At 34.0% G+C, this 12650-nt stretch overlaps 1 protein-coding gene across 2 annotated transcripts in view; it reads left to right on the top strand.

The window, feature by feature from the left end:
• The first annotated feature begins 369 nt into the window (after positions 1–369).
• tox (thymocyte selection-associated high mobility group box) overlaps positions 370–12650 on the top strand; it is a 99740-nt gene continuing 87459 nt past the window's right edge. For both annotated transcript variants that reach the window (XM_066720155.1, XM_066720146.1), the window contains exon 1: positions 370–896. In XM_066720155.1, the coding sequence (XP_066576252.1) occupies positions 795–896 (102 nt within the window). In that variant the 5' untranslated portion in view covers positions 370–794. The remainder of the gene's footprint in view (positions 897–12650) is intronic.

Raw genomic sequence — 12650 nt, 5'->3', positions numbered from 1 at the left:
AAATATATAATTGATAAATAAGTAGATTTTAATGACTAATTATTAAACTAAACAAAACACCCAATGACTATGTGAAATTAGGAGTGGGGAAATACATTTGAACAACCTGCACAGGTAACCACAGAACAGATCAATCACAATCACAACTTTGACAGCCAACTCTTGATTAATTGATTGATTAATTGACAGAACTGTTAATTGATTCGTTTTTTCATGTTCACTGTATTCAGCTATGCCTATTCGATTTCACAATCTAGTATGTAAGGTGTAATCGTTTCAGAAACTAATACAATGTTGGTAGGTTTGCGCCTTGTGGCGCCCCCTGTGTACTGCGAATATCCGCGCTTCAGCTCCTGTTCTGTCGTGCGAGTCTTTTGTGTGAAATGTTGGAGGCTACAAGCACACAGAGCACAGCTGCACTCAATGCATTGGGAAGCCATTCCGACAAGATCTTGACTGGTTTCTGTCCGTAAAAAAATAAAGAAAACTTCAATACAAAGAAAAGAAAAATATTAAACAAAGGGGGAAAAAAGCATTAGTCCGCAGACATTACTAGTTCTTTTTATTCATTCATTTTCTAAGCCCGCTTGGTTCATTTTTGGAGAGTTTTTTTTACGCAAACCGCAAACGGATGTGAGGCAGAGAAGGTGTTCCTCTCAACTGCATCTCAGTACTACTACTAATACCCCTGTTTCTAACTCCGACTTATTGTTGTTTTTTTGTTTAATTCTGCATCCTTGTGTACAAGAGAACACGCATCCGAAAAATAGGAGTTGATTGATGTTTCTACTGAAATGGACGTGAGATTTTATCCTCCTCCACCACAGCCTGCATCAGCGTCAGACCCTTCCTGCTTGGGACCCTCGCACTGCCTGGACCCTTACTATTGCAATAAGGTGATTCTCCTTTCTTTCCCTGCTCTTACATTATTAGGCTTGTTTTCAGGTTATGCATGGACATGTTTCAAGAGACCTTCACCCCCCCCCCCTAATATAAGTAACATTAAAATTAGATGTACTTGTTTCATTGTGACTGTCATAGACTGTTTTCAACTGGACCCACATTGCTTAACAAACTTACCCAATTGAATGAAAGAAGGGGAACAAAGTCAGCACTTGAATTAGTTTTGTGTCCAGATGTGTTTCTGTGATGTGTGCTTTTTTTTTGCAGATTCTGACTCAAAAATCTAAATGTGCAGAAAACAGCATGCTGAGGACTAGGCTAGTGCTAATGCACCCTTTAGACTATAAAGAAGTAAAGACTTTTGTTTGTCTGCATTATTCAATAATGTTTTTGCTTTGCATTTCTGAAAAGGGTGACAACCAGGCTTTTATTCTTTTGAGGGGTTTCTGTGGTGGACGTAGACTTTTTACAGGAGTCCTATCCAATACATGTGTTACTTATATATGTATAGGCTTATGTTACAGTGGTAGACAATCACAATACAATCGTGCACTATTTTACACAATTCTGTGGATTTTGAATACCTACTGGATCTTATTTATTTTACACAAACTAATATTCATATTTTGTTCTACGCTACAAAGCACATTTACACTATTAGTATACCCAGGGGCGTCGATACATTTTACATTTTAATGTAAGTATCAAATCACTATTGCAAAAAAAAAAAAAAAAAAAAAAAAAAGAACAAAAAATAGGTTGCATTGTCTTCTGTTTTCCCATCAAGCATGAATGCACATTTTAGTATTTTATGGCATTGTCGTAGAAGGATAATTAATAATAAAAACATTTTCTCTGGCGTATTTTCATAACAAAAGAAGTTCACTGGTTTAGCACTTGCACCTGCAGGACTTTACACACGCAGTTTTCAAATCCATCGCAGAGTAATTCAATTGATATGGTTTGAAAACATTGTATGTATGTATGTATGTATGTATGTATCTCTTTATGTATTGCATTGTACGGGCGGCTGCGCGCTGTATGAGATCATCAAGTTCTTGTTACACTGTACCTTTGTGTGTGTGTGTGTGTGTGTGTTTATATGTGTGAGTGTGTGGTGCAGTCTAGTTCTTGACGTTTTTATAGGTGTACCTTTATACATTGGGTCTGATTTCAAATAAAATGTTCCCAGAAATCGTTACAGTTGACAAAGTAAAGAGCACATTTTCAGTGGAGACGAAAATACTTTTTTTTTTCTCTCCCCCTCCGGGACAAGTTTTAACAATATACTCCTAGATGGCATGCCTTGGCTCTAAGGTATTGTAAGCATGCATTGCTGGCAATTACACAATTACTGTCCGGGGGTATGTTTTAACGAGGTGCTAATACATTGACGTTAATAAACTAGTGGGATTACTATAATATGCTTTCAGTCTGTAAGGTTAAGACAGATGTTACTGCTAAATATGTGTGGTCAACAGAATACAGTCGATTTATTTCAAAACATCAAATATCCAGCATAGGTTTTTAGGCTTTTAGGGACATACTAATTACAGCTAACTAAGGCGAGGCAGTAACAGGACGATGCAATGACTCCTGCTTCTTAAGGACCTTCTTATTTCTTGCATGTGCTGTTAAGTATGCATGTTAAGACGTCAGGCTGCAAACAAAGGGTGTGATATTTAAAGAGTTGCAAAACAAGCACGTATATGTAAAACAAACTTTTTCCTTTTTCCCTCCCCCTTTTTGAATAATCGATGCCAAATTACTTAGTGATCTTTTGGGTTGGATTTCTGAAGGCTATTTGCTGGGTTTGCATGGTTTGTAACACTGAGATTTATCATGGATAAGACTTTGAAAACACTGTGCTGTGAGTTAGAGAACTCAGGCTGCTGTGCAAACAAGGGTGATTGTGGCAAATGTGTGAGGCATCTCTTGTACAAATAGACAAATAGAAATTGATGGTATGCAGCTTGATATGGGTCAGGCATTCAGAGGAACATACATTTTAAAAAGTCAAGAGAATATCTGAAACAAACATGTTTTCTATTTATTTTTAATTGTTGGCATAAACATCTTTCTTACATAAACAGACACACACACACACACACACATATATATATATATATTAAACAAAGATGATTGTAAATCATGATACATGCTTTCGAAGTGAATAACAATTAATACAGCTTTTAAAAATGAAAATACATTTATATACACCCCAGGCCAAATCAGTTTCTTGGAATACAATTATGTTACTGAAATTCAATACTTATTTTTTATGTATACACTTATAATTCTAATACTTATGTTTGACTATACATTTTATTCGACCTAGCATCATTGGTGACTGTTGAGTTAATAGCACACAATCTTTTGCATGAACAAATTAAAACATGACAATTCAACTATCTGAAATAATAATTTGTATTCAGTAACTCAGTATTGTTGTAAATACTTAGAGGCTTTGAACAACCCACAGCTTTCCCTACTGATGTTTCAACATTTTATTCTGTTGACAGTGCCTTTAGCATTTAAAGAATGTAAATTAAATAACTGCATTAATTGGCAGCTTTATGAAGGGAACTGAAAAATCCACATCTCAGCACTATTCATTGCTAGAGCTGCTGTGACCTTTCTGTGAAGTTTCTTTTTTTTTTCTGTTTCTACTTGTCTTTTGTAAAGTCTAATTTCCAGAGTACTTATACTTTTCTCTAGTCTTTTTACCATTCAGAAGTAAAGTATTAGTATGATCATGCATTCCATATGTAGATATCAAATCAAATCAGTAAAATAGATTTGAAAGCAACTCTTTCACAATAGATGAATGAAGAGCAGTATGTGACATTCTGCATGAGCTGAAGGGCATTTATTAAAGGCTTTATATAACTGTACAGAAAGCGGTAATTTAAATTAACATGATGACAATAATTATATGACAAACTTACTACTTGTATGTCACAACGTGCTCTCCATAGAGTTGACTTAATTTTAGGTACTGAAAAGCTTAGCCATATTGTTCTGTATTAAGATATAACTTTAGTTCTGTGGATACCAGATTGTTTTATACCATGGCACATATCTGCACATTAATGTGTTTCAACAGTAAGACAAATACAAAATACAAGGGTACTATATGAGGTCATACATCCAATTAGAAACAATAACAATGGCATTTTCAAAAGGTAAGACTGGTTCTCCTTCATTTCTTAATTGTGAACCCTTATTAAATCACAATGTTAAAATAACTAGAATCATGTTCATGCCCTACAGCACTCATATTAAATGTCCATTGCATTAATTAATCTATTGCACTGCATATGCCATATTTTAAATTCTATACGCATTATGAAAATATTCTACATTATTTGATGAGACCATATTTCACAGTTAAGACATTTTGTGAATATGGTACAATACAACAGATAAATGCAGAGAAACCTTTAGATGGCTTGTAGTATATAGGAATTTTCAAAATCATAAATGTTAAATAAAAAAATGAATACAAAATTAATAGACGCAAATGTTCAAGTGGCAGATCCTAGTCCTAGTGTACATCATTAACTAAAAAGCAGTGTGTTTATTGATTGAGGAAAACAAATAACATTTTTTATATACATATTTTTTTTACAAATGTTTTAGCAATCCCAGCATGTCCTGATAATATCACAGCATGGCTTAGTCAGACATATTTGTAATGCTTATGAAGTTGCAGTTTGTCAGTGTGGGGCAGTGTCGCACATTTACTAACAAACACATTTATAGTTTCATTGAATCAAGGTCAGAAGTAATGATTCAAAGTTTTTAATCTGGGACAAAAACAAGTTCCATACAGTTTCAAATTGATGAAATGTTTTCAAGTACCCTTCCAACTGGTCCAGCTGCATAGTACATTAGTGTCACAAAAGTAATGAACCGTGGATATAAAAAATATATTATAAAAGGATTACCACAAATGTAATACACTTATTAGAAAATAAAACAACAAAACTGAATAATAAAAAACACCTGTGAATTAACTTCAGCTTCCATATCATGTATAATTTATTTTCATGAAGTTATTTATGGCTGATTAGGTAATTTATTCGTGTGTTTTTGGGGTTTCCATTAAAAGTTTATTGTTTAAGATATATACAAATACAAAAGCCATCTTAATATAGACCCAGCCCGGACTCTCCAGGGAGTGGTCCACATTTGTCTGAGATGCGAAAAGCGCCGGGGTAGCCTTTGAGTAAAATGAAATACAACATGGTTTTGCATAGATGCAGCCGTGGCCATTAATCATGAACAAAACCTGTTCGCCGTGGAGGGCTAATATCAAAGCTAATGATTTTTTTTATGTTAATGACTTTCTGCTGGCACATAAAAAGATATATATTGTTAATAGTGTTTCAAGGCTTTAAGTTATTAAAGCTGATGAGATAATACTTTGGTCACAAGAGCAACTGTTTAAACTACGCCTGCCCTTGCTTTTGTATGCCTGCCATTTAAGTGGCCTGAAGTATCAGGAGGTTAAGGTTTGATGCCAAGAATCCCCAGGGTTCTCAGGTTCAAATTATTTCCTTGATTGATATTAAAAACTCATGACACGGGCACTTCCGCTTTGCAGGCTGAAGAAGATTTTCCCTTGCATCTGACTAAGGGTCTGCCATGGAAAGTAATGGATGGAGGTCATGGAAATGCTGTGGTAAACTTCACAGCATCACTGCGTGGAAGAAAAATCTAACCATCATGTGAAAAGTCAAGTTGTAATATATATATATACATAAAGGGCCACTTGTTTGCATGCTGATTTTTATATTAAATTAAATACATATGATATGTAGCCAAAAATCGTACTGAGTTATTCCTACAGTGAGTCTACAGCTTTTGAACTAAAAGACAATCGTCACATTAAAATTATAGCTTCATAACTAAACTAAACTAAAGCAAGAAGATACCCTATGAAAGTAAGATAATATGTTTGACCTTTACAAGCAGTCAAAATGATTTGGCTGCTGGGTTGGAGTAACCACATCATGAACAATTTGCAGACAGACTGCTGTTAGAAATTCACACGTGCACACACCCTGACTTCAGCACTTTCAATTGTAAAATGGTCGAACAGGAGTACGATGAACAAAAGCCGTCATAGGCTGATAGTTGGTCATCCAACATTCATACTATTTTAGTATAACTGATTAAATTCTCCAGGTCTTCATTTCAGTAGAAGCTTATGTTATTTATAGTACCTGAGCCATGAATTTGTACAAGATTGATTTCATGTTAGACTATCAGTAAAGTTTCTATTATGTGGGCTGGGGTACCCACTTCACCCATGCAGTACTCTCAGCATTTTTATAGTAATCTCTCTAGAGGAACTGGCATTTAGATGTGTTTCTTTTTCACAGTAGATTATCTTTTGCATGCATTTCAAATAGTGTTCATTTAAATTATTTATTAAGTTGCACTAATTTCCTTCGGGTAAAACTTCAGACAAATACATTCAAATATAAAAGTAGATTTTGCATTTTACTTTTATTTTATTATCTCTTAGTTATATATACACCTTGGCAATTATATTAAGTTTTACTTCAGTAATTATTCATATAATTATTCATGTAATTTGCTAATCTAGTTTAGGAGGCTTTCATTTACACTCCCCTGTTGACTATAAAAGGCTATTATGTTCATGGCAGTGGTTCAGGTACAGCTGCTGAGTGTTAATGATACATCATCACCTCCCAGATAGACACAGCAAAGGTCAGCTCAGGAGTGACCCTCTGAGCACTTCAACAAGCTAATCTTCTTCCAAATTACATATTATCACCTTGGAAACCTTAGTATTGGAGGGCAATTCTTGGCAAGCAGATACCACCCACAGTAGAATGTGTGATAAGAAGGCTGGCAGTTGCAATCATTCAAACAGTGATTTTAAAGTTGCTGTGCATTGAACTGTTTTTTTAATGATAAAGTTGTTGTTCTTATTTATACACTTGAGGGTACAGTACTGCTGTGAAATCCATCACTAGTATCCTTCCCAAACTAAAGAAATAAAATCATAACAACCAAGTGGTTTTACTCTGATAATAATTAAAACTAGGTCATTGCAAACTAATCGTGAATGTAAAAGGAACCTTTGCCTGGAATACATCAAGACAACCAAATCAAAGCAGGGAAAACTCAGGTGTATAAGAATTACATGTTTAACATTTTATATTATATAGCTTTTCAAGAACATTTTTTATTCTGTAGAAATTCTACAATAAAGCAACAGAACCCCAAACCCATCTTTCATATTCTGGAAGAGAGGTTACCCATGATTGGGCATTTAAACTTAACATGGATAAATAAATAAATACATGAAAATCAAAAGACGTCTAAGTGCAAATTGATAAATGTTATGAATAGGCACAATAGTCGAATCACTTATGATCATCAATGTCAAATCTAAGGAACCACTAAATGTTAAGTTATACTGATTGCCACAGTCCAATCCCATGCAAGTTTTTTACTCTTTATTTTTATATCCAGGAAGTGATGAAACTATACTTCCTGAAAGATGATTATGCTACTCCTATCGCCTATTGGCAGCTGAACTTTATCAATAAGGCATACATTATTTTTTTAAATACTGTACTTCTACACATCTACCAGCAGATGAGCCATAAACCATCTTGTTACTATTATAGTTGTACCCTAAGTGTCCAACTACACTCAACTTAAAAGCAAAACATAATTTTAGTCAGTTTTGGTCGAAGTACAGCCCAGTTAGGATTTTGTTCTGTAACATCATTATATAAAAGATTTGTCTTTTGATCTATAATGGCCCCTGTTCTATAACCTTTAAAAATATGGGAAGCAACCACAGTGGTCAGTTGTTTTTGAAAATGTTGCAGTGAAACATGTAATTGTCTGAAGTCTGGGCAAGTTTCTTCGCAGAGGATTTTGAGAATTATAATATTCATGAGATAATTCTTGGCATACCAAGCAGACATTTCACCCATAATAAGTGGGTTGTCAGAAAATATAGAGGGATGGGTTTAGTTGATGAAATGGCTGCAAGGTGTTTATGTTGCCACAGAATAATTAAAGTTAATTTGGGAAGAATATCAGGGATTTTTTCTGCACTTTTAGAGTATATAAACATTTTCAGAGCTAGAATTTATAATTAATTCACAGATTTTAATATAATTCTAATTAACCTAACCACAGAGGGGAAAAAAAAAACACTTGGCAGGGTATTTCCAGAATGCTGATAAAACTGTATTAATGATTATGCAATGGAAAGTTCTCCACTAACATTTTTTTTTTTTTTTTACAAAATTAATTGCTCCAAACTTATTGAATGCCCTTCTGTGTCTGGGTGCATCTATGAATTTCAAATTGAATCAATACATTTTGAATAGTTTAAGTTTAAGATACTAAGGAAGAAAATAACTGGTGAGATGTCAAGGCAATCAATTCCCTTGGTTAAATAAAAAAACAAGTTAATTGATGGTAAATTTCTGTATGTATGCACTTGTACACAACAAGGTAAACTTTACTAGACAACACATGATGTACAAAGCAAGATATTGTGCTTTATTGTACAATCCTTTGGCTACCAAAATGTCATAATAATTGAACAGCTAATAGTACAATGCCATATATTTTCATTAGTCTAACATTCTGATTTTTCTCTAAAAATCTCTTGAATAAGAAGATGACATTACAACAGGGAATAGTTACTGAGAAAGTGGTATTGTTTTGTTCATTGATATCTGCCTGTCAAAAGCTGTACTATAAATTGGTACTGTGCACATACTTGTTCTTTTATATGATTCAACACTAAGCCCATTGTGTGCTGGAATCTTCAGTGGGATTGGAAAAAATGTTATGAGGTTGGAGTTGTATTGCATTTGTCATATCTTGTATTGTTTTAATTTCATGTGAAAACTGAGTAAAGCAGAAGGTTATAAACAAATTATAATACATTTCCCTTTTGTGAATGTGGTAATGTTACTGTGTACTTTCTGTTTATAGACACCGATAGGTAGTGAAACTCAACATATTACCTTCCATTTAACTGTCCTACTTCTTAAGTGGATTATTAAAAGTTGTGGGGAAATCTTTTCTCCTAGTTGCATTTTAATATCAGGGAGTATGATCTGCAATATGAATCTTGGTGTGTGTTTTAGCCTAAGGCCTTTTCAATTATGTTGAAATTATTCAGGTCTTAGGTGGTCCTGCCCCAATGGGAGTTCCTTGAAGTTGACCCTGTCATGACATGATGCCATATTCTGAAATATGTTTATTATTTGAGCTGAGAGACTAATATTTTCTTTCTGTGTATTTTTAAAGGAGTAGTCAAATCTCCTTTACCTATCTCATCAGTAAGGCTTTTAGAATGCTAAAACACTGAACATACCTTATTTTCTTTGAACACAAAATACACCTTATACTTGTTATTTTACTGGTATTGGTTTAGCAATGGCAACATTCATTTGCTGCTATAATTAATATTTCATTTTAACAGGTAGTCAGTTGTAATTCTGGGCAATGACTTGAAAGGCCTGGTCAGAATATGTGGTTATGATTTTGATGATCATTTATTTAACTGGAAATAGGGTAATAAAAGAAAACAACACAAATATGTATTTGAAGTGATGGCTGGATGTTATGAATCACAGGAGAAGCAGGCTGAACAGGATGTGCTTCAGTACTCACATTCTATCAGGTCACTGTGCAGTTGAGAAATTCTGATTTCAGAAATGTATATCCTTTGTGAATATGCCTACATGAGAAAATAGTCTGGCAGATTCTGCATGTTTCTTGTAGGGTTTTTGTAGTCAATTTAGATAGCAGCTCGATCTCTTGATTGCCAGACAAATTGCAAAGAAGCAAGAGCAATAAAAAACACCAGAATGAAAGACCATATTTGGTTTCCTTATGGAGGAGCAAATGTCACAACAGCATTTTTATCTGCATTTGATTTAAACTCTGTTTACTTGTTTATAAACAGATCACCACAATTATGAGGCCTTCAAATTATACTTATCTTGGAGTCATTGTCATTTCACAACATTCACTGCATTGTGTTGTTCAATTGAAAACATGTACAACAATATATATGTGAGTTTGAAACTCTTCATAAATAATGACAATAAGAAACAAACCAACAAATACATAAATAAATATTGGCTCCTGAATGGCCTGCAGCAAGATATCAGAGTTGTCCTGCAGTGTTGTCCCTGAAGCCCCTTATTGTACTTTAATCATGTGTACCATTCATTATCTAGGTGATTTGTCATGAGCGGTAATAGACAGGAGACAGCTGCTCTCAGCACATTTTGAAAGAATTAAAAGAAAGGAAACATGTATCTGAGTGGCCAGTAATCTTCCTTTATAGCAACACTTAGTAATATGTTGGAAATTGACACATTTACCTGAATAATTTCACAGGATTATTAATTAATTTAGTCATCATAAAAAAGACCATTAGTCTTCCGTATATGCTTTGTATTGTCACTAACTTGCAAGTTTCATTTTCCCCACCATTCATTTGTCTGAAATTGGCCATTTTTTACATGTGTGGATGAGTTGTTTGTGGCTTGTATGTTGATTTGATTGCTAATTCTAAATGAAAGCCAGAATTATATTTTGTTTTGTAGTTTTAAGGTTTTAAAAAGTAAAACTACATTATTTCAGGGAAGTACAACTTTGATCCTGGAGTACCACAAGTCCGCCAGGTTTTATAAATAGGAAACCTGTGAAATGTGTTACCTTGTACAAATTAAGCAAATAATCGGTCCACTTAAGTCTTTCAGCAGTCATCTGGAACTAAATACAGTGGACACTGTAGCTGTCCTGATGTAAGGACAGAGAGCCCAGCATTATTTGTTTCATGCAAACCTTTAGGGATTGTGTTGGATGTTTTTCTTATGTAAATGCATCTGAAAATTAGAGCTGGTTGGTTCTTCATCAATTTTTGCACTTCACTAAATCCCTGAGGGTCACTGTGGCAACCCTGCTGTGGTTATAGTGCTGTGAGGGTGTCGGCAACATTAATATCCCAGTGGAAACAAACACAGTTTGCATTCAGGAGAAAGTACGTGTATTTTAAATGTCTGTCACATGGTTTTCAACTTTCTTTTTAAAAACGAATTGAATGTAACATTTTCCATCATATTTGCTTGCCATACTTAAATATAAATATTGAATGGCTGAATTACAGATTAATATAACATTCTAAATCCATTCTACCCTTGTTCTCAGGGTGACTGAAGACTGAATATTTTATTCAGTCAATTAAGGCGACAAAATAAAACACCATTGTGCTTTAATTTAACATTTAACAATATAATCATAAAAAAAATGTTCATAGATGCAGTGTGTGACAAATCTATTCTTCACACATAGTTCTCTGTATTAGTTATCAGTACTCTACTATGCACTGGAAAAAAGAACTAAGATATTTTTTGGAGTAGAAATTTAAAAATATGTATATTTTGTGTTATACAATCTGTTAGTTTCATACAAGAAGCTCCGACACATTTCCATTATTAATCATATGCCAAATAAATTCTGGGCATAATGATTTCTTAGAAACCCAACCTAATTGCAGTAAAATTCCTTCTTGCTGGTAACAAAAGCTGTTACTGTTTAAGTTCCTGTTCAGCAGTTAGTTGGTACGGTTCAGTGAGTGCTGTCAAAAAGGCTTTTCTTCTGATTGACAACCCCACAGGAATGTGAATGGAGATTTTAATTGCATATCATGTGTGCATATCAGAAGAGATGGATTCACTGGCTCTCTCTACAATTCATTAATGCTTAACTCCATTTCTCCACAGGTCATCCATGCAACAACAACAATTAATTTACATTTCACAACTAGTTTTGAGGGCCTCCAAAAATGTCCTTTAGAGAGACATTTTTCGATATTATGAAGCAGCTCAAATATATTACCGTTTATATTCTGAGAAGGTGTACATGGTATAAAGTTTTTATATTATGCTATAATATTTGTAAATAACTGACCATTAATGATTATGTCCTGTATTATAGCTTATTTGGGTTAGTAATAATGAGGTCTGAACTGGAATTATATGATTTACTCTTAAAAAACACTGTAAGTGTCCCTATTTTTTTGGACAAAGGTAGGATAGTAATGTTAGTCCAGACAGACATGGGAGAGAAATAAAAATAATAAGCGGAACAGAACAATTTATCATTACAGTGTATTTTACATTTAGAAACCACATAAAAATATTCTCAGGCAACTCTGTTTAAAATCATACAGTTCCAATCAAACCAACTCATTCGATACCATCCACACACTCTTTACACTAGTAAGTTGTGGTATTAGGCCACAATTGCACCCTTACAATTGCTGTATTATGCAAAATGAAATATGCTCTCTGAGCTCCAGTTACATTTTACGTACACCATGTGCACATGACTGCTGAAGGCTGTCAGCAACTAGTCTACTGCACAATCGCCCATTCTTAGTAGTTTGTGTGTAATATAATTTACTCTTGAAAAATGTTCTCCCTATTTTTAAACACTTCTGATACTGATACTCTTCCATGAGTTTTAAATTATTTGTGATTTTTTAAACTGTGCTTTGGACAGGTGAGGCAGTTTCATGGCATATGAAACCTTTATTTGAGTGATTAAAGAGCAAAACAAAGCAACAGAATCTTCAATGAAGAAAAAGTGAAAAAGTGCCACTAGCACCTTGCCAAGAGTGCTTTGGGAATGCATGCCTTTTTTATTTATTTTTGTGT

Source organism: Amia ocellicauda, chromosome 2 (assembly GCF_036373705.1).
Source record: "Amia ocellicauda isolate fAmiCal2 chromosome 2, fAmiCal2.hap1, whole genome shotgun sequence".
NCBI classification, from domain to species: Eukaryota; Metazoa; Chordata; class Actinopteri; order Amiiformes; family Amiidae; genus Amia; species Amia ocellicauda.
Note: the sequence above shows the minus strand (reverse complement) of the source record. Positions and strands in the feature narration are given on the sequence as shown.